At 44.0% G+C, this 27,783-nt stretch overlaps 2 protein-coding genes across 2 annotated transcripts in view; one reads left to right on the top strand and one right to left on the bottom strand.

Moving 5' to 3' along the window:
- Positions 1 to 19,951, bottom strand: part of LOC139393070 (coiled-coil domain containing 146) — a 64,516-nt gene extending 44,565 nt beyond the window's left edge. The window contains exons 1-3 of the mRNA XM_071141412.1: positions 19,790 to 19,951; positions 2,840 to 2,922; positions 179 to 388 (exon numbers count right to left, since the gene is read on the bottom strand). Of these exons, the coding sequence (XP_070997513.1) occupies positions 179 to 388; positions 2,840 to 2,922; positions 19,790 to 19,951 (455 nt within the window). The remainder of the gene's footprint in view (positions 1 to 178; positions 389 to 2,839; positions 2,923 to 19,789) is intronic.
- On the top strand, positions 6,512 to 15,094 carry LOC139393255 (fibrinogen-like 2a). Its single transcript, XM_071141731.1, has 3 exons — positions 6,512 to 7,437; positions 11,924 to 12,123; positions 13,756 to 15,094. The coding sequence occupies exons 1-3, from the start codon at positions 6,690 to 6,692 to the stop codon at positions 14,260 to 14,262; spliced, it is 1,455 nt and encodes a 484-aa protein (XP_070997832.1). The 5' UTR covers positions 6,512 to 6,689; the 3' UTR covers positions 14,263 to 15,094.
- Positions 19,952 to 27,783: the final 7,832 nt, after the last annotated feature.

Genomic DNA, 27,783 nt, shown 5'->3' with positions numbered 1-27,783 from the left:
ACACAGAGACACACACACACAGACACACACACACACACACACACACACACACACACACACACACACACACACACACACACACACACACACACACACACACACACACACACACACACACACACACAGACAGACAATCTCTCTCTCTACGCTAGGCTCTAGTCAGTGTGTGTGTCCTCACCACTCTAGCTGGTAGTTCATCTGGTAGTCCCTCTCCTCTGCCTGTCGCAGGTCGTTGTGGAACTTGAGGAGCTGCTGTCTCATACGGCTGACCTCTGTGTCCGGCCCCTCAGGGAACTGCTCAGCCGTCTCCAGATCTCTCTGCTGGCGCTCCAGCTCTGCTCTGAACTGCTTGGCCTCCTGCAGCAGCCGGATCTCTGACTGCTGAGAGCTGGGGTGGGGAGATGGGAGTCACAGACAGACACAGACAGATCTCTGACTGCTTAGAGCTGGGTGGGGAGATGGGAGTCACAGACAGACACAGACAGATCTCTGACTGCTGAGAGCTGGGGTGTGGAGATGGGAGTCACAGACAGACACAGACAGATCTCTGACTGCTGAGAGCTGGGGTGGGGAGATGGGAGTCACAGACACAGACAGATCTCTGACTGCTGAGAGCTGGGGTGGGGAGATGGCAGTCACAGACACAGACAGATCTCTGACTGCTGAGAGCTGGGTGGGGAGATGGGAGTCACAGACAGACACAGACAGATATCTGACTGCTGAGAGCTGGGGTGGGGAGATGGGAGTCACAGACAGATCTCTGACTGCTGAGAGCTGGGGTGGGGAGATGGGAGTCACAGACAGACACAGGTACTGATGGGTCATATGACAGGGCAGAGATGTGGTCAGCTGGCTCAGCTCATCACCCTCAGGTAGGAGGGGAATCACACAGGTCCTAGTGGCACACAGACACAGATGCTGGTAGGGACCAGCCTCTGTCACAGACTTTCACCTCAACTGGGCGTCCGAGGGTAGTTATGCACTGAGTCTACAAAACAATAAGAACACCTTCCCAATATTGAGTTTCACCCCCTTTTGCCCTCAGAACAGCCTCAATGTGTCGGGGCATGGACTCTACAAGGTGTCTAAAGAGTTCTGGTCCATGTTGACTCCATTGCTTCCTACAGTTGTGTCAAGTTGGCTGAATGTCCTTTGGGTGGTGGACCATTCTTGATACCCACGGTAAACTGTTGAGAATGAAAAAACCAGCAGCGTTGCAGTTCTTGGCACGAACCAGTGCACCTGGCACCTACTACCATAACCTGTTCAAAGGCACTCAAATCTTGTCTTGTCTATTCACCCTCTGAATGGCACACAGATACAATCCACATCTCAGCTGTCACAAGGCTTAACACTCCTTCTTTAACCTGTCTCCTCCCCTTCATCTACACTGACATCAATAAGGGATCATATCTTTAACCTGTCTCCTTCCCTTCATCTACACTGACTGAAGTGGATTTAACAAGTGACATCAATAAGGGATCATATCTTTAACCTGTCTCCTCCCCTTCATCTACACTGACTGACGTGGATTTAACAAGGGATCATATCTTTCACCTGGATTCACCTGTTCAGTCTGTCATGGAAACAATATCATGTTCATAATGTTTTTTATACTCAGGGTATACAGGAACTGATGGGTCATGTTAAACAGGTACTGATGGGTACTGATGGGTCAAGTTAAACAGGTACTGATGGATCATTTTAAACAGGTACTGATGGGTCATGTTAAACAGGTACTGATGGGTCATTTTAAACAGGTACTGATGGGTCATGTTAAACAGGTACTGATGGGTCATTTTAAACAGGTACTGATGGGTCAAGTTAAACATGTACTAATGGGTAGTGATGGGTCATGTTAAACAGGTACTGATGGGTCAAGTTAAACAGGTACTGATGGGTCAAGTTAAACAGGTACTGATGGGTCATTTTAAACAGGTACTGATGGGTAGTGATGGGTCATTTTAAACAGGTACTGATGGGTCATGTTAAACAGGTACTGATGGGTCATTTTAAACAGGTACTGATGGGTCATGTTAAACAGGTACTGATGGGTCATTTTAAACAGGTACTGATGGGTCAAGTTAAACAGGTAGTGATGGGTAGTGATGGGTCATTTTAAACAGGTACTGATGGGTCAAGTTAAACAGGTACTGATGGGTAATTTTAAACAGGTACTGATGGGTCATGTTAAACAGGTACTGATGGGTCATTTTAAACAGGTACTGATGGATCATTTTAAACAGGTACTGATGGGTCATGTTAAACAGGTACTGATGGGTCATTTTAAACAGGTACTGATGGGTCATTTTAAACAGTACTGATGGCTCATTTTAAACAGGTACTGATGGCTCATTTTAAACAGGTACTGATGGGTCAAGTTAAACAGGTATTGATGGGTCAAGTTAAACAGGTACTGATGGGTCATTTTAAACAGGTACTGATGGGTCATGTTAAACAGGTACTGATGGGTCATTTTAAACAGGTACGGATGGGTCATTTTAAACATGTACTGATGGGTCATTTTAAACATGTACTGATGGGTCATTTTAAACAGGTACTGATGGATCATTTTAAACAGGTACTGATGGGTCATTTTAAACAGGTACTGATGGGTCATTTTAAACAGTTACTGATGGGTACTGATGGGTCATGTTAAACAGGTACTGATGGGTACTGATGGGTCATGTTAAACAGGTACTGATGGGTCATGTTAAACAGGTACTGATGGGTCAATAATATTGCACAGGTCCAGTCCAGTCCTCATACAGAGTGGCTTGTGTTATCCATGTAAACATGTAAGGAGCGTCTATGGACAGGGAGAGATGAGATCACTTACCTTTTCAAGGTGTCATGGAGCAGGCTGAAACTGGCTTTGAGCTTCGCTGCTTTGGTCCCGCTGATCTTCCCAGTAGAGAACAGCTACGAGAGAACAAAATCCTTCTTTCAATAATCATCTGCCTAAAGCCGTGGACCAGAATCAGCATGTGGGAAGCCATCCATGTCTCTCCATCTGACCACAGAGCGATTAGCTCTCCTTGCACATGTCAAATAAAAACTCAACCACACAGATTAGATGGTTCCAGTGGCTGTAAACAAGTCTGTTGTTTACACCCCCCCCCCCCCCCACCTCTCTCTAGTGTTTATCACCGTGCCAACGCTACAGAACATCTGTGTTTGCTTCAACTACAAAGGAACAAAAACAGAACTCCACATCCCTAAACGCAATTCAGTTGCTATTCAGCGAGAAAACTCTTTATCCAGCTGATCTTCACAGAGCCAGGCTGACCTTCACAGAGCCAGGCTGATCTTCACAGAGCCAGGCTGATCTTCACAGAGCCAGGCTGATCTTCACAGAGCCAGGCTGACCTTCACAGAGCCAGGCTGGCCTTCACAGAGCCAGGCTGATCTTCACAGAGCCAGGCTGATTTTCACAGAGCCAGGCTGATCTTCACAGAGCCAGGCTGATCTTCACAGAGCCAGGCTGATCTTCACAGAGCCAGGCTGATATTCACAGAGCTAGGCTGATCTTCACAGAGCCAGGCTGATCTTCACAGAGCCAGGTTGATCTTCACAGAGCCAGGCTGATCTTCACAGAGCCAGGTTGATCTTCACAGAGCCAGGCTGATCTTCACAGAGCCAGGCTGATTTTCACAGAGCCAGGCTGATTTTCACAGAGCCAGGCTGATCTTCACAGAGCCAGGCTGATTTTCACAGAGCCAGGCTGATTTTCACAGAGCCAGGCTGATTTTCACAGAGCCAGGCTGATCTTCACAGAGCCAGGCTGATCTTCACAGAGCCAGGCTGATCTTCACAGAGCCAGGCTGATCTTCACAGAGCCAGGCTGATTTTCACAGAGCCATGCTGATCTTCACAGAGCCAGGCTGTGATGGTTGGAATGAAGAAAGACACATCAAACAGCCAACACGTGTGTGCATCACTGATATTTTAGGTGATTGTCTTAGATCAGAGTGAACTACCACACTGTGAAACGTTCTAATGACTTCCTCTCACCGGAGAGCTACAGCTGGCAGAAAACAACTGATACCTTTGGATTCATCTCATTAGAGTTCATCAGAGTGCTGCAGGTTTACTGGAAAACCCCATGTCTTAAAAGGAACATGGAGAATAACGAAGGTATAGAATAATGTATTATTGACCTGGGGCTGGTTGCACACAGTCATACAGGTGTAGAGACACACATAGGACTACAGGTGTAGAGACACACATAGGACTACAGGTATAGAGACACACATAGGACTACAGGTATAGAGACACACATAGGACTACAGGTGTAGAGACACACATAGGACTACAGGTGTAGAGACACACATAGGACTACAGGTGTAGAGACACACATAGGACTACAGGTATAGAGACACACATAGGACTACAGGTATAGAGACACACATATGGCTACAGGTGTAGAGACACACAGGACTACAGGTGTAGAGACACACATAGGACTACAGGTATAGAGACACACATAGGACTACAGGTGTAGAGACACACAGGACTACAGGTGTAGAGACACACATAGGACTACAGGTGTAGAGACACACATAGGACTACAGGTATAGAGACACACATAGGACTACAGGTGTAGAGACACACAGGACTACAGGTGTAGAGACACACAGGACTACAGGTGTAGAGACACACATAGGACTACAGGTATAGAGACACACATAGGACTACAGGTATAGAGACACACATAGGACTACAGGTATAGAGACACACATAGGATTACAGGTATAGAGACACACATAGGACTACAGGTATAGAGACACACATAGGATTACAGGTAGGTAGGTTGGTACTGTAACTCTGCCCGTTCTGCTCAACCAACATGGAATAGGTTCTACACCTGCATTGCTTGCTGTTTGGGGTTTTAGGCTGGGTTTCTGTACAGCACTTTGAGATATCAGCTGATGTAAGAAGGGCTATATAAATACATTTGATTTGATTTGAATAGGTCAATTATAAGCTCTATGGTTTTCCCTTCCTCAGTAAAAATAAAGACAGTTTCTCGTTCAGTGGCTGGGAGCCACTTAAAGGAATGGATAGTCAAAAAGTTTCAATTCTCAACAACAACAAAAACAGTTACCACATCAGTTATATAGAGTTCCAGACAGTTACAATATTCATAAGGATGAGTCATGGACAGTAAACTGTTCCATAGATATGGAAGGAATAACAATAACAGTTACCATATCAGTTATATAGAGTTCCAGACAGTTACAATATTCATAAGGATGAGTCATGGACAGTAAACTATTCCATAGATATGGAAGGAATAACAATAACAGTTACCATATCAGTTATATAGAGTTCCAGACAGTTACAATATTCATAAGGATGAGTCATGGACAGTAAACTGTTCCATAGATATGGAAGGAATAACAATAACAGTTACCATATCAGTTATATAGAGTTCCAGACAGTTACAATATTCATAAGGATGAGTCATGGACAGTAAACTATTCCATAGATATGGTAGGAATAACAATAACAGTCACTTTATTCGTAAAGTCAAGTTTTTTTCCTGCAGGTGAGGAGGACTCGTTAATGTGTAGCCCGTCTGGCTCAGAGGGACAATACTTCCTGATCACATGATGGCTGACGTTGACCCATGACCTCCACCACACAGAGCCCTGTGGCACTGCCAGTTTCAGCCTGCTACAGGATTTTGAGCTGTTCTGTTTATCTTTCAGGGCTCTAGAGTCATCTCACCTTTGACCCAAAACTAAGGTGTATAACGTGAGTTTCAATAGAGGGTTTGAATTGCAAATATTGCATCACTTTCAATATGACTAATCCTGAATGAAACACCTTACTGTGTTTCATTCAATATGACTTCCAGCCTGTGAAAAGCTATAGCCCACTTTACAGGAATCCCACAACCCACCACAAAGTTCATCAGTAGGAAAAGTGAACAACTCATCGTGGCAGAGAGAAGATGCTCTGTATACCACAGTTGTGGTGATGTCATATTCATACATTGAATGGCAACGAGACCAGAGTTAAGAAGGAAATAGACACTGGTGTTGATCCACAGCAACACTGAGATTGGAGTTTGGAGATGAAACAAGTGCACTGTAGGACCATAGCCTTTCTCTCTGTTCAGGTGATTCTAGTATCAACCCTCTAAGACCCTCAAACCGACCACTTCTACCACTTCATAAAGGGCTTAGTGTCCTAGTTCAGGATAAATATCCAAGAACACAAAACAGCAAAACAACAAGAGGTTTCAAAACCTACAGGAGAGAATGTTAATTCCATTGTACTGACTCACTTCCATTGTACTGACTCAGGAGAGAATGTTAATTCCATTGTACTGACTCACTTGTCTGTTCAGGGAAATGGGCTGACTTCTAAAGGACTGCAGCTCAGTCAGAACTCTGCCTTCCTACGCTCTCTTTAAATGGTTGACTTTGCTGCTGGTATGGAGTGGTGGAATTACGCAACACAGCCCCTCCCACCCCGCCCTCCCTCCCCTGATATTAATGACACAACTATCTCAGGCAGGAGGCAGTCTCCTGCGCTCACTCTCCTGCAGGCTGCTCTCTCACGCTGCTCTCGCTCTCTCTGACTGCGTAGCTGAGAAACACACACTCACTCACTCACTCACTCACTCACTCACTCACTCACTCACTCACACGCACACACACTCAGTCAAAACACACACCATGAGGCTGTTCGTGCTGTGTGTTGTGGCCTCCACCACTCTTCTGCTGGCAGTCCCATGGAGCTCCGCAGCAGAGCCAGGAGACAGAGCACAGAGATGGGATAAGGTCCAAGATAAGGCTGCTACAGGAGAGGTTTCAGGGGGCTGCCCTGTGAGGATGAAGCCTTCTGGCCAGTGTGGAGAAGAAGACGACTGCCCCTACCAGATCACCCTGCCTCCGCTGACCATCCAGCTGCCCAAGCAGTTCAGGATGCTGGAGAAGACCATGAAGGAGCTGCAGAGCCTGAAGGAGACAGTGAACCGGCTGAAGAGGGACTGTCAGGAGTGCCGGCAGCAGGCTGACCAGAGCCTGCAGAGGGACAGCGGGGAGGCAGCAGGGGGTCCCGGTACGGGACCAGGGTTTCTGGAAATACAGTCTAGCACCAGTAAGGAGGAACGAGGAGACGGGGGAACCAACACAGGGCCTGATGGGGATGGCATTGGCACCGGTTCTGGTACTGGCAAAGGCACCGTCTCTACCGGCGGTTCTGTGTTTGAGATGCAGGTGAAGATGAACAAGATGTCCAACAGCCTGCGTAACGCACGGGGACAGATCACGGCTCTGCAGGGCCGTCTAGAGGAACTAAGCCTGATCAACATGAGGAACGTGGAGGCCATCGTGGACAGCAAGGTGGAGAACATCACTGGAGTGATCAACAAGCTCAGTAACAACTGTAACCACCAGTGTGCCGTCCAGCCCTCTCCTCAGTGTACGTCTATTTACTCTCTTTCATTAACCAAATAGGTTCTCGACAATTTGACAGGAAAATTCTGTATAACCTTTAAGTGATTTACAAAACGCTCTGTTATTACTAAACTATCATTTTTCTGTAAAGTGCAGAACTCCCCTCAGTGTGAGTGTTATTGAAAATAGCCCCCCCTGTTCTCTTATAGAAGCTCCTCTAGTCTCTTGTTATTACTAAACTATCATTTTTCTGTAAAGTGCAGAACTCCCCTCGGTGTGAGTGTTATTGAAAATAGCCCCCCCTGTTCTCTTATAGAAGCTCCTCTAGTCTCTTGTTATTACTAAACTATCATTTTTCTGTAAAGTGCAGAACTCCCCTCGGTGTGAGTGTTATTGAAAATAGCCCCCCCTGTTCTCTTATAGAAGCTCCTCTAGTCTCTTGTTATTACTAAACTATCATTTTTCTGTAAAGTGCAGAATTCCCCTCGGTGTGAGTGTTATTGAAAATAGCCCCCCCTGTTCTCTTATAGAAGCTCCTCTAGTCTCTTGTTATTGCTAACCTATTGTTCTCCTCTAAGCATCAGCCAGACAGACTTATTATAAAACCAGGCTTTCACGCACTGCATGCAGTACTGTACAGTATGCCAGCCCTCTGTACTGAGTGTGAGTACTCTGCTGTATCAGTACTGTACAGTATGCCAGCCCTCTGTACTGAGTGTGAGTACTCTGCTGTATCAGTACTGTACAGTATGCCAGCCCTCTGTACTGAGTGTGAGTACTCTGCTGTATCAGTACTGTACAGTATGCCAGCCCTCTGTACTAAGTGTGAGCACTCTGCTGTATCAGTACTGTACAGTATGCCAGCCCTCTGTACTGAGTGTGAGTACTCTGCTGTATCAGTACTGTACAGTATGCCAGCCCTCTGTACTGAGTGTGAGTACTCTGCTGTATCAGTACTGTACAGTATGCCAGCCCTCTGTACTGAGTGTGAGTACTCTGCTGTATCAGTACTGTACAGTATGCCAGCCCTCTGTACTGAGTGTGAGTACTCTGCTGTATCAGTACTGTACAGTATGCCAGCCCTCTGTACTAAGTGTGAGTACTCTGCTGTATCAGTACTGTACAGTATGCCAGCCCTCTGTACTGAGTGTGAGTACTCTGCTGTATCAGTACTGTACAGTATGCCAGCCCTCTGTACTGAGTGTGAGTACTCTGCTGTATCAGTACTGTACAGTATGCCAGCCCTCTGTACTGAGTGTGAGTACTCTGCTGTATCAGTACTGTACAGTATGCCAGCCCTCTGTACTGAGTGTGAGTACTCTGCCGTATCAGTACTGTACAGTATGCCAGCCCTCTGTACTGAGTGTGAGTACTCTGCCATATCAAAAGGAGAGTTGCAGGTTTAACTCCAGATCATCACCCTTTCTTTATGCACGGTCCTAAACTAACACTGCTACTGTACCAGGGAATTACATTGTTTCATCACCCTTTCTTTATGCACGGTCCTAAACTAACACTGCTACTGTACCAGGGAATTACATTGTTTCATCACCCTTTCTTTATGCACGGTCCTAGACTAACACTGCTACTGTACCAGGGAATTACATTGTTTCATCACCCTTTCTTTATGCACGGTCCTAGACTAACACTGCTACTGTACCAGGGAATTACATTGTTTCATCACACTTTCTTTATGCACGGTCCTAGACTAACACTGCTACTGTACCAGGGAATTACATTGTTTCATCACCCTTTCTTTATGCACGGTCCTAGACTAACACTGCTACTGTACCAGGGAATTACATTGTTTCATCACCCTTTCTTTATGCACGGTCCTAGACTAACACTGCTACTGTACCAGGGAATTACATTGTTTCATCACCCTTTCTTTATGCACGGTCCTAGACTAACACTGCTACTGTACCAGGGAATTACATTGTTTCATCACCCTTTCTTTATGCACGGTCCTAGACTAACACTGCTACTGTACCAGGGAATTACATTGTTTCATCACCCTTTCTTTATGCACGGTCCTAGACTAACACTGCTACTGTACCAGGGAATTACATTGTTTCATCACCCTTTCTTTATGCACGGTCCTAAACTAACACTGCTACTGTACCAGGGAATTACATTGTTTCATCACCCTTTCTTTATGCACGGTCCTAGACTAACACTGCTACTGTACCAGGGAATTACATTGTTTCATCACACTTTATCTTTCAAAACTCATTGGGATATTCTGAGTGTGAGAGATTCTGATATTTTGAGTGTGAGGTACTCTGATATTTTGAGTGTGAGATATTCTGATATTTTGGGTGTGAGATATTCTGATATTTTGAGTGTGAGATACTCTGATATTTTGAGTGTGAGATATTCTGATATTTTGAGTGTGAGATATTCTGATATTTTGAGTGTGAGATATTCTGATATTTTGAGTGTGAGATACTCTGATATTTTGAGTGTGAGATATTCTGATATTTTGAGTGTGAGATATTCTGATATTTTGAGTGTGGGATACTCTGATATTTTGAGTGTGAGATATTCTGATATTTTGAGTGTGGGATACTCTGATATTTTGAGTGTGGGATATTCTGATATTTTGAGTGTGGGATATTCTGATATTTTGAGTGTGAGATATTCTGATATTTTGAGTGTGAGATATTCTGATATTTTGAGTGTGAGATATTCTGATATTTTGAGTGTGAGATATTCTGATATTTTGTGTGAGATATTCTGATATTTTGAGTGTGAGATATTCTGATATTTTGAGTGTGGGACACTGATATTTTGAGTGTGAGATATTCTGATATTTTGAGTGTGGGATACTCTGATATTTTGAGTGTGTGATACTCTGATATTTTGAGTGTGGGATACTCTGATATTTTGAGTGTGGGATATTCTGATATTTTGAGTGTGAGATATTCTGATATTTTGAGTGTGTGTTACACAGTGTTAACGTCATGGTGTAAACAGCTACCTCTTTTATTACACTTGCCAACAAGATGATGCAATGTGTTGCATTCCGACAGTTGGTCATGGTGAGATCAGAACACTATGTAGAAGTACTTGTCTTAGATGAATCTGTCATGTTTTGTATAAGAGCTCTGCAAATGACTCTGGATAGCTTGACAAGATAATGTCAGAAGTGATTCATGTAAAGATTATGGAGAAAGAGGCAATATAAAGTGTTTTCAGTAAGAGTGGGGAGCATCCAGTATCAAAGTGCAGTAGTGCTTGTGTGTTCTGTTGTTGACACAGCCTTCTTTCTACTGGCCACGTTTCTATCTTGATATGGGAAACTCTCTGTCGGCTCAACGACAACAGAACGTCAGCAGTCAGACATCTCACAATCTCAGCTCTGTAACGGATCATTAAGCCCCAATTCACAGTTAAACTAAACAGTGTGCTTCCTGTCTCTGATTGGATTTGAAGGTGTTCGCGGACATACATCGAGGGAGTCGACCTTCGGATCATTTAACTGAATCATGTTCTCGATTCATTTATAAACACTTTTATTAAGCTTCATCTAATGTCCCAAGCCTTGTTCTGTAGGAATTAAAGGAACTGTTTGCCTGTAATGTGAGAATGCACAAGCTTTTCACTGGGACGATGTTACTTCCAGATGAGGGTTTTATGTCTCTGCATACTTCCTTGATAATACAGCTGCTCTTCTGTTGCTGTCAATCCCCTTTATCAGTCTGCATGGCTGTCTGTCCATCTGTCTGACGGACTGTTATATTTGGCTCAGTCACAGCCTGGCGCCCATATTCTGAGAACCACTAATACTATCACATATGGGCAGACTTTGATAGGAGTACTGCCCACAGGGGGGAGATACAGAGACACACACACACTCACACACACACACGCACACACACACACGCACAAACAGCCTGCTCTTCCGTGCTCTGCTCTGTCCTCGTCTGTGCTTTGCTAACTCAACTCCTCTCTCATGCTTCCTAGGCTCCTATCCTGAGCAGTCGACTGGCGGCACTTTCCAAAACTCAGGGTCTCTAAGCTCCAGAAGTGTCTGTCAGGATGCATTATCATCACAAACACAGAGTGGGGACTGGCAGGCTCTCCAGCAGCCTTGGTTAATCCCATTTGACACGTTCCCACGTTTTGACAAGGCTGTCCTCCCCTTATATGAAAACAGTGACGCCGTGGCTCAACTCGCTCAGTCAGCTCTGGGGCTGAAAGTCAGGAACATTCTGGGGCTGAAAGTCAGGAACATTCTGGGGCTGAAAGTCAGGAACATTCCATGCAATGACTGCTGGGTTGTGAGAGTCTTGTGCTTTGAGGGAAACAGTGTTTTCTTTACTCCTCGGACACTGACCGTTGCCTCTCTCTCCCTCCCCCTGCCCTCTCTCTCTCTCTCTCTCCCTCCCCCTGCCCTGTCTCTCCCTCCCCCTGCCCTCTCTCTCCCTCCCCCTGCCCTCTCTCTCCCTCCCCCTGCCCTCTCTCTCCCTCCCTCTGCCCTGTCTCTCTCTGTCTCTCTCTCACAACAGTCATCATCGCTCCCAAGGACTGCTCTGACTACAACATGCTAAAGGAGAGGAGGAACGCTGTCTACCAGGTCACGCCAGACCCCAGGAACGGCACGTTCCAGGTCTACTGCGACATGGAGTCGTTCGGCGGCGGCTGGACCCTGGTGCAGCAGCGCCTCAATGGCACCGTCAGCTTCAACCGCTCCTGGGCTGAGTACAAGGTTAATAAACCCATTTGTCAAAACTCTGTGACAGACCGTAGTCAGTAACATTCCATGTAATGGCCTGCTGGCCTGTGAGAATCAGGGAAAACATGAGGCTGTTTCCCAAATGTCACCCTATTCCCTATATAGTGCACTACCTTTGACCAGGCACTATGCAGGGAATAGGGTGCCATTTGGGACAGATATGACTCCTCTGACACAGACCTTTACATTTTTCTCTCTCTCTCTCCTTGCCCTTGCCCTCTCTCTCTGTCTCTCTCTCTGTCTCTCTCTCTCTCTCTCTCTCTCTCTGTCTCTCTCTCTGTCTCTCTCCCTGCCCTTGCCATCTCTCTCTGTCTCTCTCTCTCTCTCTCTCTGTCTCTCTCTCTCTCTCTCTGTCTCTCTCTCTCTCTCTCCCTGCCCTTGCCCTCTCTCTCTGTCTCTCTCTCTCCTTGCCCTCTCTCTCTCTCTGTCTCTCTCTCTCTCTCTCTCCCTGCCCTTGCCCTCTCTCTCTCTCTCTCTCTCTCTCTCTGTCTCTCTCTCTCTGTCTCTCTCTCTCTCTCTCTCTGTCTCTCTCTCTCTCTGTCTCTCTCTCTCTCTCCCTGCCCTTGCCCTCTCTCTCTCTCTCTCTCTCTCTCCCCCTGCCCTTGCCCTCTCTCTCTCTCTGTCTCTCTCTCTCTCTGTCTCTCTCTCTCTCCCCCTGCCCTTGCCCTCTCTCTCTCTCTGTCTCTCTCTCTCTCCCTGCCCTTGCCCTCTCTCTCTCTCTGTCTCTCTCTCTCTCTCTCTGTCTCTCTCTCTCTCCCTGCCCTTGCCCTCTCTCTCTCTCTGTCTCTCTCTCTCTCTCTCTGTCTCTCTCTCTCTCCCTGCCCTTGCCCTCTCTCTCTCTCTGTCTCTCTCTCTCTCTCCCTGCCCTTGCCCTCTCTCTCTCTCTGTCTCTCTCTCTCTCCCCCTGCCCTTGCCCTCTCTCTCTCTCTCTGTCTCTCTCTCTCTCCCTGCCCTTGCCCTCTCTCTCTGTCTCTCTCTCTCTCCCTGCCCTTGCCCTCTCTCTCTCTCTGTCTCTCTCTCTCTCTCTCTCTGTCTCTCTCTCTCTCCCCCTGCCCTTGCCCTCTCTCTCTCTCTGTCTCTCTCTCTCTCCCTGCCCTTGCCCTCTCTCTCTCTCTGTCTCTCTCTCTCTCTCCCTGCCCTTGCCCTCTCTCTCTCTCTGTCTCTCTCTCTCTCCCTGCCCTTGCCCTCTCTCTCTCTCTCTGTCTCTCTCTCTCTCCCCCTGCCCTTGCCCTCTCTCTCTCTGTCTCTCTCTCTCTCTCTCCCTGCCCTTGCCCTCTCTCTCTCTCTGTCGCTCTCTCTCTCTCTCCCTGCCCTTGCCCTCTCTCTCTCTCTGTCTCTCTCTCTCTCTCTCTCCCTGCCCTTGCCCTCTCTCTCTCTCTCTCTGTCTCTCTCTCTCTCTCCCTGCCCTTGCCCTCTCTCTCTCTCTCTCTCTCTCTCTCTCTCTCTCTCTCTCTCTCCCTGCCCTTGCCCTCTCTCTCTCTCTGTCTCTCTCTCTCTCTCTCCCTGCCCTTGCCCTCTCTCTCTCTGTCTCTCTCTCTCTCTCTCTCTCTCTCCCTGCCCTTGCCCTCTCTCTCTCTTTCTCTCTCTCTGTCTCTCTCTCTCTAGAGGGGATTTGGTGACCCCCGGGGAGAGTTCTGGTTGGGCAACGACCGCATCCACCTCCTGACCAAGGCCAAGGACATGGTTCTGCGCATCGAACTGGAGGACTTCCAAGGGGTGCGGGAGTATGCCAAGTTCGACCAGTTCTACGTAGCCAACGAGTTCCTGAGGTATCGCCTCTCCATCAGCGGGTACAGTGGCACGGCCGGCAACGCGCTGCACATGAACCAGCACTTCAACCACGACCAGAAGTTCTTCACCACGCCAGACAGGGACAACGACATGTACCCGTCAGGGAACTGCGGCGCGTACTACAGCTCTGGCTGGTGGTTTGACGCCTGCATGTCAGCCAATCTCAATGGGAAATACTACCACAAGAGATACAAGGGCGTGAGGAACGGCATCTTCTGGGGAACATGGCACAACATGTCTAGTGAAGCATACCCCACCAACTACAGGCAGGCCTTCAAGACGGTCAAAATGATGATACGGCCAAAGAACTACGCTCCGTAAAAGAGAACGGAAACGACCGGAAAGATCAGAAATAGTTTTTTCTTCTTAACTTTCTGCTCCTTTGACCTTTCTGCCTCCCACTGTCAAGTTTAACCACATGGTTCAGAGACAGTCTGAGACACCTGGGTTCCCGGTAATAAAACAGCAATGAAATCTTCAAAAGGTTGGAAAAGTCTCCACCGAAGACAAACGTATGATATCCCAGTCATAGGAAATGTCTGGCTATCGGTCAAACAACATACTATGGACCATGTGCCACTGAACTAACAACAGCAACAAAATGGAGTCAGATATGTTTGCTTTCTGCAGAATAATTACATTGGTTGACTGCAGGCACTGCAACTGTTTCCAGACATCTGTAACTCCATTGTCTGTATAATACTGCCACCTAGCGTTATGTCATTGCATTGCATCCTCATCTAGACAGGCTAAGCAGCATGGAAACTAAAGGCCCCAAGTTCAAGGAGGAAATGTACAGTATTTATTTTTGAAAGTATGATAGCTTTTATATAACTAATATATGGACTGTATGTTCATGCAGTACACAGTGATTGCCTAAGATGAGTAGCCCAAAAAGCATTGTATTCGGAATAAAAAGCTGTGTATTGGAGTTGAGAAGTTGACCACAGAGAAGTTTAAAACTAAAAGATGGAGTATTTCGACTTGTATGAAAAGGTTTAAAGTGTAGGTATATTTGAATAGAATAATTGATTATGTAGCTTGATGTATAGAACTGTATGTACACTAGACGTTTTTCGTTCACCTTCTATTGTCCTATTCAAAAAAGTATTTACTTTTTATATAAAAACATGAATAAACTTTTTACAGATTTGCACCGAGTACTGAATGTTTTGTTATCCATATTCCGCATGAAACACAGCAGGCAAATAGACCTGACCCAGCCTATATCTGTCAACCATCAGCAGGCAAATAGCCCTGACCCAGCCTATATCTGCCAACCATCAGCAGGCAAATAGACCTGACCCAGCCTATATCTGCCAACCATCAGCAGGCAAATAGACCTGACCCAGCCTATATCTGCTAACCATCAGCAGGCAAATAGACCTGACCCAGCCTATATCTGTCAACCATCAGCAGGCAAATAGCCCTGACCCAGCCTATATCTGCCAACCATCTGCAGGCAAATAGCCCTGACCCAGCCTATATCTGCCAACCATCAGCAGGCAAATAGCCCTGACCCAGCCTATATCTGTCAACCATCAGCAGGCAAATAGCCCTGACCCAGCCTGTATCTGTCAACCATCAGCAGGCAAATAGACCTGACCCAGCCTATATCTGTCAACCATCAACAGGCAAATAGCCCTGACCCAGCCTATATCCGTCAACTATCAGCAGGCAAATAGCCCTGAACCAGCCTATATCTGCCAACCATCAGCAGGCAAATAGCCTTGACCTAACCTATATCTGCCAACCATCTGCAGGGAAATAGCCCTGACCCAGCCTATATCTGTCAACCATCAGCAGGCAAATAGACCTGACCCAGCCTATATCTGTCAACCATCAACAGGCAAATAGCCCTGACCCAGCCTATATCTGCCAACCATCAGCAGGCAAATAGACCTGACCCAGCCTATATCTGCCAACCATCGGCAGGCAAATAGCCCTGACCCAGCCTGTATCAGTCAACCATCAGCAGGCAAATAGCCCTGACCCAGCCTATATCTGTCAACCATCAGCAGCCATATAGCCCTGAACCAGCCTATATCTGCCAACCATCAGCAGGCAAATAGCCCTGACCCAGCCTATATTTGCCAACCATCAGCAGGCAAATAGCCCTGGCCCAGCCTATATCTGCCAACCATCAGCAGGCAAAAAGACCTGACCCAGCCTATATCGGTCAACCATCAGCAGGCAAATAGACCTGACCCAGCCTATACCTGCCAACCATCAGCAGGCAAATAGACCTGAGCTAGCCCATATCTGCCAACCATCAGCAGGCAAATAGACCTGACCCAGCCTATATCTGCCAACCATCAGCAGGCAAATAGACCTGACCCAGCCTATATCTGCCAACCATCTGCAGGCAAATAGCCCTGACCCAGCCTATATCTGCCAACCATCAGCAGGCAAATAGACCTGACTCAGCCTATATCTGCCAACCATCAGCAGGCAAATAGACCTGACCCAACCTATATCTGCCAACCATCAGCAGGGAAATAGACCTGGCCTAGCCTATATCTGCCAACCATCAGCAGGCAAATAGACCTGACCCAGCCTATATCTGCCAACCATCAGCAGGCAAATAGACCTGGTCTAGCCTATATGTTTTATTCATTTTCCCTTCATAAGGGTTCAGGATTGGCTGATATTTTATTCATTTTCCCTTCATAAGGGTTCAGGATTGGCTGATGTTTTATTAATTTTCCCTTCATAAGGGTTCAGGATTGGCTGATGTTTTATTAATTTTCCCTTCATAAGGGTTCAGGATTGGCTGATGTTTTATTAATTTTCCCTTCATAAGGGTTCAGGATTGGCTGATGTTTTATTCATTTTCCCTTCATAAGGGTTCAGGATTGGCTGATGTTTTATTAATTTTCCCTTCATAAGGGTTCAGGATTGGCTGATGTTTTATTAATTTTCCCTTCATAAGGGTTCAGGATTGGCTGATGTTTTATTAATTTTCCCTTCATAAGGGTTCAGGATTGGCTGATGTTTTATTAATTTTCCCTTCATAAGGGTTCAGGATTGGCTGATGTTTTATTCATTTTCCCTTCATAAGGGTTCAGGATTGGCTGATGTTTTATTCATTTTCCCTTCATAAGGGTTCAGGATTGGCTGATGTTTTATTAATTTTCCCTTCATAAGGGTTCAGGATTGGCTGATGTTTTATTAATTTTCCCTTCATAAGGGTTCAGGATTGGCTGATGTTTTATTAATTTTCCCTTCATAAGGGTTCAGAATTGGCTGATGTTTTATTAATTTTCCCTTCATAAGGGTTCAGGATTGGCTGATGTTTTATTAATTTTCCCTTCATAAGGGTTCAGGATTGGCTGATGTTTTATTAATTTTCCCTTCATAAGGGTTCAGGATTGGCTGATGTTTTATTAATTTTCCCTTCATAAGGGTTCAGGATTGGCTGATGTTTTATTAATTTTCCCTTCATAAGGGTTCAGGATTGGCTGATGTTTTATTAATTTTCCCTTCATAAGGGTTCAGGATTGGCTGATGTTTTATTAATTTTCCCTTCATAAGGGTTCAGGATTGGCTGATGTTTTATTAATTTTCCCTTCATAAGGGTTCAGAATTGGCTGATGTTTTATTAATTTTCCCTTCATAAGGGTTCAGGATTGGCTGATGTTTTATTAATTTTCCCTTCATAAGGGTTCAGGATTGGCTGATGTTTTATTCATTTTCCCTTCATAAGGGTTCAGGATTGGCTGATGTTTTATTCATTTTCCCTTCATAAGGGTTCAGGATTGGCTGATGTTTTATTCATTTTCCCTTCATAAGGGTTCAGGATTGGCTGATGTTTTATTCATTTTCCCTTCATAAGGGTTCAGGATTGGCTGATGTTTTATTAATTTTCCCTTCATAAGGGTTCAGGATTGGCTGATGTTTTATTAATTTTCCCTTCATAAGGGTTCAGGATTGGCTGATGTTTTATTCATTTTCCCTTCATAAGGGTTCAGGATTGGCTGATGTTTTATTCATTTTCCCTTCATAAGGGTTTAGGATTGGCTGATGTTTTATTCATTTTCCCTTCATAAGGGTTCAGGATTAGCTGATGTTTTATTCATTTTCCCTTCATAAGGGTTCAGGATTGGCTGATGTTTTATTCATTTTCCCTTCATAAGGGTTCAGGATTGGCTGATGTTTTATTCATTTTCCCTTCATAAGGGTTCAGGATTGGCTGATGTTTTATTCATTTTCCCTTCATAAGGGTTCAGGATTGGCTGATGTTTTATTCATTTTCCCTTCATAAGGGTTCAGGATTGGCTGATGTTTTTTTAGTATTTACTATTTATTAGGATCCCCAATTACTTGTTGCCGAGGCAACGGCTACTCTTCCTGGGGTCCCAACAGGAAACAACACAACAAATAAAAGCCATAATATACATAAATATAAATAGCACTACATTTACATTACAATTTAGCCATTCAGCAGACGCTCCCATCCAGAGAAACCCACAGCTAGTGCATTTACCTGGAGATAGACAGGTGAGACAAACACAAACTGTATCACAGTGGTATCCCAACCACCTATCACATACATAATACAATACATAATACAATACACAATACAATACATAATACAATATATAATACAATACATAATACAATACATAATACAATATATAATACAATACATAATACAATACACAATACAATATATAATACAATACATAATACAATACAATACATAATACAATATATAATACAATATATAATACAATACAGTATATAATACATTAGATAATACAATACATAATACAATATATAATACAATACAATAAAATATATAATACAATGCATAATACAATACATAATACAATATATAATACAATACATAATACAATACATATTGCAATATATAATATTATACAATACACAATACAATACACAATACAATACATATTACAATGCATATTGCAATACATATTACAATACATATTACAATACATATTACAATACACAATACAATACATATTACAATGTATATTACAACACATATTACAATACACAATACAATACATATTACAATGCATATTACAATACACAATACAATACATATTACAATATACAATACAATACATATTACAATACACAAAACAATACATATTACAATACATATTACAATACACAATACAATACATATTACAATACATAATACAATGCATAATACAATACAATACACAATACATAATACAATACATATTACAATACACAATACACTACATATTACAATACATATTACAATACATATTACAATACATATTACAATACACAATACAATACACATTACAATACACAATACAATACATATTACAATACATATTACAATACACAATACAATACATATTACAATACATATTACAATACATATTACAATACATATTACAATACACAATACAATACACATTACAATACACAATACAATACATATTACAATACATATTACAATACACAATACAATACATATTACAATACATATTACAATACACAATACAATACATATTACAATACATATTACAATACACAATACAATACATATTACAATACATATTACAATGCAAAATGCATCAAAATATCAGTGTTTCTTCACAGTCCGTGTCATGCCGTAAAGTGTTATCTGTGGTGGCAGAGAGTTCCATGTAGTCATGGCTCTATTTAATATTGTGTGTTTCCCAGCCTCTGTTCTGGACCTGGGGACTGTGAAGAGACCTCTGGTTTCAACTGGTCATGGTGACAGAGTTCTAGCAACTATGGTGTATGAATAACTAGGTCAGCCCAGTAGGGGTCAGCTCGGCTCGGTTTGTCTCAGTAGCGTGAAAAGAGTATGTGTTACCTGGTCTAAGCACTGGAAGGCTGGGCTGGCAGAGACGTGAGTGGGGCCCAGGGCCAGGCTCTCCTCCTGTAGGGCAGCATCAGGAGCCAGGGCTGATAAAGGAGTAGTCTCCTCCTCACCTCCTCCACTGGGTGGGTTGGTCTGCTCCCCAGCTTGGCTCATGGTGGCCCTGTCACACACACGCAGACAGACAGACACGCACGCAGACAGACACGAAGATAGAGACAGCAGACAGACACGCTGACAGACACACACGACAGACGGAGACCGCAGACAGACAGACAGACAGACAGACAGACAGACAGACAGACAGACAGACAGAGACAGCAGACAGCCAGAGACAGCAGACAGCCAGAGACAGCCGACAGACAGAGACAGCAGACAGCCAGAGACAGCCGACCGACAGCGACAGCAGACAAACAGAGACAGCAGACAGACAGCCAGAGACAGCAGACAGACAGCCAGAGACAGCAAGCAGCAGACAAGAGACAGCAGACAGACAGAGACAGCAGACAGCAGACAAGAGACAGCAGACAGACACCCAGAGACAGCAGACAGACGGAGACAGCAGACAGACAGAGACAGCAGACAGACAGAGACAGTAGGGAGAAGATAGCAGACAGACAGAGACAGCAGACAGACAGCAGACAGACAGGATTAGTAAGCATTTTCATGATCTTCTAAAGAAGAAGAGCACTAGACAATTTCGTAACTACTAGTCATTTACAAGATTATTTTACATTTATTGGCTTTGCAAAGTATTTGCAGAAATATACAAAATCTTAGCCTTGTGTATTCTATCCACTCTACATTACACTGATGAAAGACAGACTGCTGCAACCCTCATAGCCTCCAGCTCCAGTCTTTGACCTAGAATGTGTCCCAAATGGCACCCTATTCCCTATAGTGTAGTACATTTGATCAGGCCCCATATGGGACGCATTGGTCCTGGTCAAACGTAGTCCACTATAGGGAATAGGGTGCCATTTGGGACACAGCTCAGTGTTCTGGAACCTACAGAAAATACCAAACCCAGCTGCTTTGCTGGACCCCTCTAAACCATGGCTGCTGGCCCAGTGGGCCTCTTACAGTAAGTATAGTCACTATCCTCTCCAGACTTACTTCCCACTGAGCACAGGCGTCAGTTCAATGTCTAGTTTTGATTAACATTTGGTTGAGTGTCAACTAACGTGAATCAACACATTTTTGCCGAATTGTTAGGCATAAGAAGTATACAATAAATACTGGTAGAAAGGCTATTGAACCCGTTTCAACTGGAGACTAGGCCTGTGTTCAGGGCTCCAAATGAACCTTTTCCAATCCTAACTCCCTTTTCTAGACGCGCACCACTGTTTGTGTTAATTTGCAAGGTGCAATGTCAATGATCATTGTTCTATCTGTGATATACCGTTACCGGCTGGAGGGCATTGGATTTAGATGATACGAATGAATCATTTGAGCCAAACAGAACCGGAAAATTCGCTTCCTACTCAAAACTGCTAAAGTTAACTACTGGTTACAACTATTTGACCAGGCTCGTGTAAACTAACTGTGGAAAGAAGAAATAGCTATAGGTAGCTAACGTTAACTGTTACACTTACACTCTGTTATTCTTACCTGTACCAGTCCCTTTATTCACCTGTGACTCCAAGTTTGTCAAAATAATGATCCAGCATTATGCCATAAAAGTTAGCTCTGGGAGGTAGAGCTATTTGTAAATGTTGTTGTCAGCTAGCTAGCTAAACAACAAAATGCTTCAGTAAATCTCAGCCTCTCTGTTTTGTTGAATGCCTTGAAAACGTTGCCATAACAACGACATCCCAACATCCTTTTCAGCAAGACTGAATTTTTTTTTTTTTTACTTTTAAAAACAGCAAAGAGGCAATAAGACACGCTAAATACGAGCTATATTTGAATTATTGAATTAAAACAGTGCACGCACTGTGTTTTTTTGTCGATTAGAAAAATGTATTGATCCTATTGACTCGCATGCTTGCAGGCGCAAACAGACAGCTAATTTCCAGCAGAGGGCGCCAAGTATTCATTATCATGAGTACAGAGAATTTTCCCTACAAGCTGAGCTGTGGTAACCTTTGTGTCCTGCTGTCCGCAGAGCAGGGCAAAGAAATCGTGTAGTGAGAGCATCATCAAGGTCTGCTCGTCATTTGAACCAAGCCAACCAACCCCTGTCCTGGAGGCATCCTCTGTAGGAGGCATATACATACATACATACACATACATATATATATATATATATATAAAGATATTTATTTACTCTGAAGCAATTTAATTTGAACACTCTGGAGTTGAGACCAGGACCTGTATTCAGAGAGCGTCTCAGAGTAGGACTCCTGATCTAGGATCAGGTCCCCCTGTCTATATAATCATATTCATTATGATCTAAAAGGCAACTTTTATCCTAGGTCAGTACTCCTACACCGTGACTCTTTATGAGGACAGGCCCAGAACAGCTGAAGAGTTCCCTTCTCTCCATTGTCACATGGTGACATCATCCTCTCAGTTCAGGAGAAACTGGAATAACATTTAAGATCATTGTTCTTCCCCCTGGATCCAAATATAGTCTTGATTCCTCTCCTTGTTTTATAGGTCATCTATGCAAATTCATCTGGGTCCATTCATTGTTCTTCAATCTTAAATCACATAGAAAAGATTCATAACAGCCTTCTGGTTCAACACATCAAAATGTTTGTGAAACACTCCAGATGGTGCTTGTGGTGTGTGTGTGTGGTGTGTGTGTGTGTTGTGTGTTGTGTGTTGTGTGTGTGTGTGTGTGTTGTGTGTTGTGTGTGTGTGTGTGTGTTGTGTGTTGTGTGTGTGTGTGTTTTGTGTGTGTGTGTGTGTGTGTGTGTGTGTGTGTGTGTGTGTGTGTGTGTGTGTGTGTGTTTTGTGTGTGTGTGTTAAAGGGGTAGTAGGATTTGGTAGGTCCCGTGAAGCAGGATTCTCATTTTGGGAGAGACTTTTATAGTGGCCCTGTACTGAACATAAATGTTCATAGATAGACTTCATCCTCTGTCCTGTGACTACTGTAGTAGGTTCTTTGAGACAGTATCAGATGGTTGACCTTTGGCTCAGATGTTGAGGTTTTTCACGGTCCATTTATAGTTCATAAGAACGTTGTATCTCATGAATCACTGATCTGGTCGTTTGTGGTCCAGTAGAGGGTTCGCTCCCAGCATTGACCTTAACTTCCATCACATTTCTGGACTGATTTCTGGAACCTGCCCAGGTTTTTGTTTTCTATAACAATATGCCCTTCAAGAGAATTATCATTTTGGCAAGTAAAACAAGTTCATGCACTTCTCAGAAATTATTTTTAGATTTGTGTTTAACTCAGAATTTCAAATGCATGAGGGCATGCAGCTAAATTAGGACAGAGGATTTAGCTATCTGTTCACAATTAACCAGGTTTGTTTTCCTTATCAATTCACATTCCATCATGGTAAACTGTCAACAATAGTACTTCATTGAGTTATGTTTGTTACTAACTCCTAATAATGTAGCAGCACAGGAAAACAACGTTCTGTGCTGTAATCAGTAAACACAACAGGTAAACAATAGCCATTAAAGATGAGGGAATGTGCACCATTTCATACAGACATATTTAGCTTAATCTTCTGAGTAGGTTTTCAGTCTAACTTTGGTTTTAGTGTCCTCCTTAGTAGTCAGTGAAGTCATACACACTTGTTTCTTCTGAGTGCAATAGTAAAGTGTGTTTTCTTCTCATGACTTCCAGAGAGCACTCTGTTTCTAGTAGGTCTAATATTTGTTCTTAGAATAGTGCCGAACAGGGCTTGTTCTTAGAATAGTGTTGAACAGGGCTTGTTCTTAGAATAGTGCTGAACAGGGCTTGTTCTTAGAATAGTGCTGAACAGGGCTTGTTCTTAGAATAGTGCTGAACAGGGCTTGTTCTTAGAATAGTGCTGAACAGGGCTTGTTCTTAGAATAGTGCTGAACAGGGCTTGTTCTTAGAATAGTGCTGAACAGAGCTTGTTCTTAGAATAGTGCTGAACAGGGCTTGTTCTTAGAATAGTGCCGAACAGGGCTTGTTCTTAGAATAGTGCTGAACAGGGCTTGTTCTTAGAATAGTGCTGAACAGGGCTTGTTCTTAGAATAGTGCTGAACAGGGCTTGTTCTTAGAATAGTGCTGAACAGGGCTTGTTCACAGAATAGTGCTGAACAGGGCTTGTTCTTAGAATAGTGCTGAACAGGGCTTGTTCTTAGAATAGTGCTGAACAGGGCTTGTTCACAGAATAGTGCTGAACAGGGCTTGTTCTTAGAATAGTGCTGAACAGGGCTTGTTCTTAGAATAGTGCTGAACAGGGCTTGTTCACAGAATAGTGCGGAACAGGGCTTGAAGTGGATTGAAGTACATCATATTTGTGTACCAGGTTTTATATTTTTGAGCCGGTATTCTCTAAAAAGGTGCCGACACTCAAACAGTAGAAAATGTGAGATTCTCTGTACAAGTGAGCGCTGGTCCACTTTGAACACAAAGTGGACCAGCGGCAGGTAGCCTAGCAGTTAAGAGCATTGGGCCAGTAACTGAACGGTTGCTGGTTTGAATCCCTGAGCTGTTCTGCCCTTGAGCAGTTACATTTTTGTAAATGCTGTTATACAGAGCAATTTACATTAGTTAGTACATACATTTTGATACCGGTCCCCCATGGGAATCAAACCAACAACCCTGGCATTGCAAGCACCATGCTTTACCAACTGAGCTACATGGACCACAGTTACCTCCCAACAACTGGGTGCTGATTAAGGCAGCCCCTCGCACCTCTAATTCAGAGGGTTTGGGTTGAACGCGAAAGGCATTTTGGTTGAATGCATTCAGTTGTGCAACTGACTAGGTATTCCCTTTCCCTAACCAGATGCAGAACAACTCATGATGATTGTTTGTGAAAATGTGTTCTCATTGCTGTACAGATGTAGGACCTTCATTTGAGCCACTTCGCCATAGCAGTAAAATAACCCTGCAGCAACAGGAAATGTGGAATATAATTTATGATTTTGTTTTGTAGGGGTTGATCCATTTTTCATTAGGACAGTTTGTTAAACTGGAAATTACAAACTTTTAAACCTTGGATACACTACAAGTGTCCATTTCCTGCTGTGCAGGAACATTTGTGCATCAACATGATGATGAAATTAAGATACTGCATCTGTATCTTGGAGAGAAAACAACCAAAAATCTTATTTTAAGTGATCTGGTTGCAGCTGTGCATAACCATACGCTGGTCGAGTGACAATCTCTTACAGCTGTTCTATGGCTATGTGAAGCCTGTTTCATTTCTATGATCACCTTGGGTGGTGTGTTTCAGAAAGCTTATCATCCCATGAATCACTATTGCTGAATTAAATAATCAGAGGGAAAAGTTACTGTATCCTGTGCACTACTTTTCTTTTGTACCTGTGTATTGTAGTCATAACAAAAGCAGAAACAAATTGGGGGTCATTTTATGATCCTTCTGCGGGCTCTTTCAAGTTAGGCAGTGTTCTGTTTTCAATATCCCAATTCATCCAAGTTGAGTTTTCTTCCAGACACGTATTCTGCACAGTATAGTTCCACAGTCACCGTAGAAGGTTCCGTTCCAACTGATGAAATCTGCAGATACCTAATACAATCTATTAAAGCCCTTCGAGAGGTTTTTATGAAAATCTTTTTTAATAGTTACTCTATAACAAATGGTCTTGCTCGCATCAAGGTGTTGCTGAGCAAAGGACAGAAATGGAATTTGAAATGGAAAACAGCCACAGGGATTCTTTGTGCTTCGCACCGACAGAAATAAACATCTCTCCGGGAAGAAGGGTGAGGGTGTACGTTTCATGATTAATGACTCATGGTGTAATTGTAACAACATGCAGGAATTCTAGTCCTTTCGGTCATCTGACCTAGAATTCCATGCGATCAAATGCCGACCGTATTATCTCCCAATAGAATTCTCGTCGGTTATTGTCACAGCTGTGTAAATCCCCCCTCAAGCCGATACCACGACGGCCTTCAAGGAACTTCACTGGACTTTATGTAAACTGGAAACCATATATCCTGAGGCTGCATTTATTGTAGCTGGGGATTTTAACATAGCTAATTTGAGAACAAGGCTACCTAAACTCTATCAGCATATTGACTGTAGTACTTGCGCCGGCAAAACTCTGGATCACTGCTACTCTAACTTCCGTGATGCATACAAGGCCCTCCCCTGCCCTCCCTTTGGCAAATTTGACCACAACTCCATTTTTCTTCTCCCTTCCTATAGGCAGAAACTCAAACAGGATGTACTCGTAACAAGGACTATTCAACGCTGGTCTGACCGATCAGAATCCACACAAGATTGTTTTGATCACATGGACTGGAACAAGTTCCGGGTAGCCTCAGAGAATAATATTGATTTATACGCTGATTCAATGAGTGAGTTTATAAGGAAGTGCATAGGACATGTTGTGCCCACTGTGACTACTAAAACCTACCCTAACCAGAAACTGTGGATAGATGGCGGCATTCGCTCAAAACTGAAAGCACGAACCACAGCATTTAATCATGGAAAGTTGACTGGGAATATGGCCAAATACAAACAGTGTAGTTATTCACTTCATTTGCATATCGCCCCAATAGGTCCACAGACGATGCAATTGCCATCACACTGCATACTGCCCTATCCCACCTGGACAAGAGGAATACCTATGTAAGAATACTGTTCATTGACTACAGCTCAGCATTCAACACCGTAGTACCCTCTAAGGTCATCATCAACCGGGTCCTGGACTTCCTGACGGGTTGCCCCCAGCTGGTGAAAGTAGGAAACAGCATCTCCACTTCGCTGATCCTCAACACTAGGGCCCCACAAGGGTGCATGCTCAGCCCATTCCTGTACTCCCTGTTCACCCATGACTGCGTGGCCAAGCACGCCTCCAACTCAATCATCAAGTCTGTAGACGACATAACAGTAGTAGGTTTGATAACCAACAATGAAGACGACCTATAGGGAGGAGGTGAGGGCCCTTGGAGTGTGGTGTCAGGAAAATAACCTCTCACTCAAGGTCAACAAAACAAAGGAGATGATTGTGGACTTCGGGAAACAGCAGAGGGAGAACCCCCCTATCCACATCGACGAGACAGCAGTGGAGAAGGTATAACGTTTTAAGTTCCTCGGCGTACACATCATTGACAAACTGAAATGGTCCACCCACACAGACAGTGTGGTGAAGAAGGTGCAACAGCGCCTCTTCAACCTCAGGAGGCTGAAGAAATGTAAAACCCTCACAAACTTTTACAGATGCACATTTGAGAGCATCCTGTCGGGCTGTATCACCGCCTGGTACGGCAGGTGAGGGTGGTGCGGTCTCACCGGGTGGTGCGGCATCACCGGGGGCAAACTCCCTGCCCTCCAGGACACCAACAGCACCCGATGTCACAGGAAAGCCAAAAAGATCACAACAACCACCCGAGTCACTGCCTGTTCACCCCACTACCATCCAGAAGGTGAGGTCAGTACAGGTGCATTAAAGCTGAGACCGAGAGACTGGAAAACAGCTTCTATCTCAAGGCCATCAGACTGTTAAACAGCCACCACTAACACAGTGAGGCTGCTGCCTACATACAGACTTGAAATCATTGGCCACTTTAAGAAATGGATCACTAGTCACTTTAATAATGTTTACATATCTTGCATTTCTCGTCTCATATGTATATACTGTATTTTATACCATCTACTGCATCTTGCCTCTGCCACTCGGTCATTGCTCATCCATATATTTATATGTATATATTCTTATTCCATTCCTTTACTTAGATTTGGGTGTATTAGGTAGTTGTTGTAGAATTGTTAGATTACCTGTAGATATTACTGCACTGTCAGAACTAGAAGCATAAGCATTTCGCTACACTCGCAATAACATCTGCTTAACCATGTGTATGTGACCAAGAAAATGTTCAAATGTTTTTAAATAGACATTCGCTGGCAGTGATCTTCAGA

Source organism: Oncorhynchus clarkii, chromosome 33 (assembly GCF_045791955.1).
Source record: "Oncorhynchus clarkii lewisi isolate Uvic-CL-2024 chromosome 33, UVic_Ocla_1.0, whole genome shotgun sequence".
NCBI lineage: Eukaryota > Metazoa > Chordata > Actinopteri > Salmoniformes > Salmonidae > Oncorhynchus > Oncorhynchus clarkii.
This window is presented reverse-complemented; position numbering and strand designations above follow the sequence as displayed.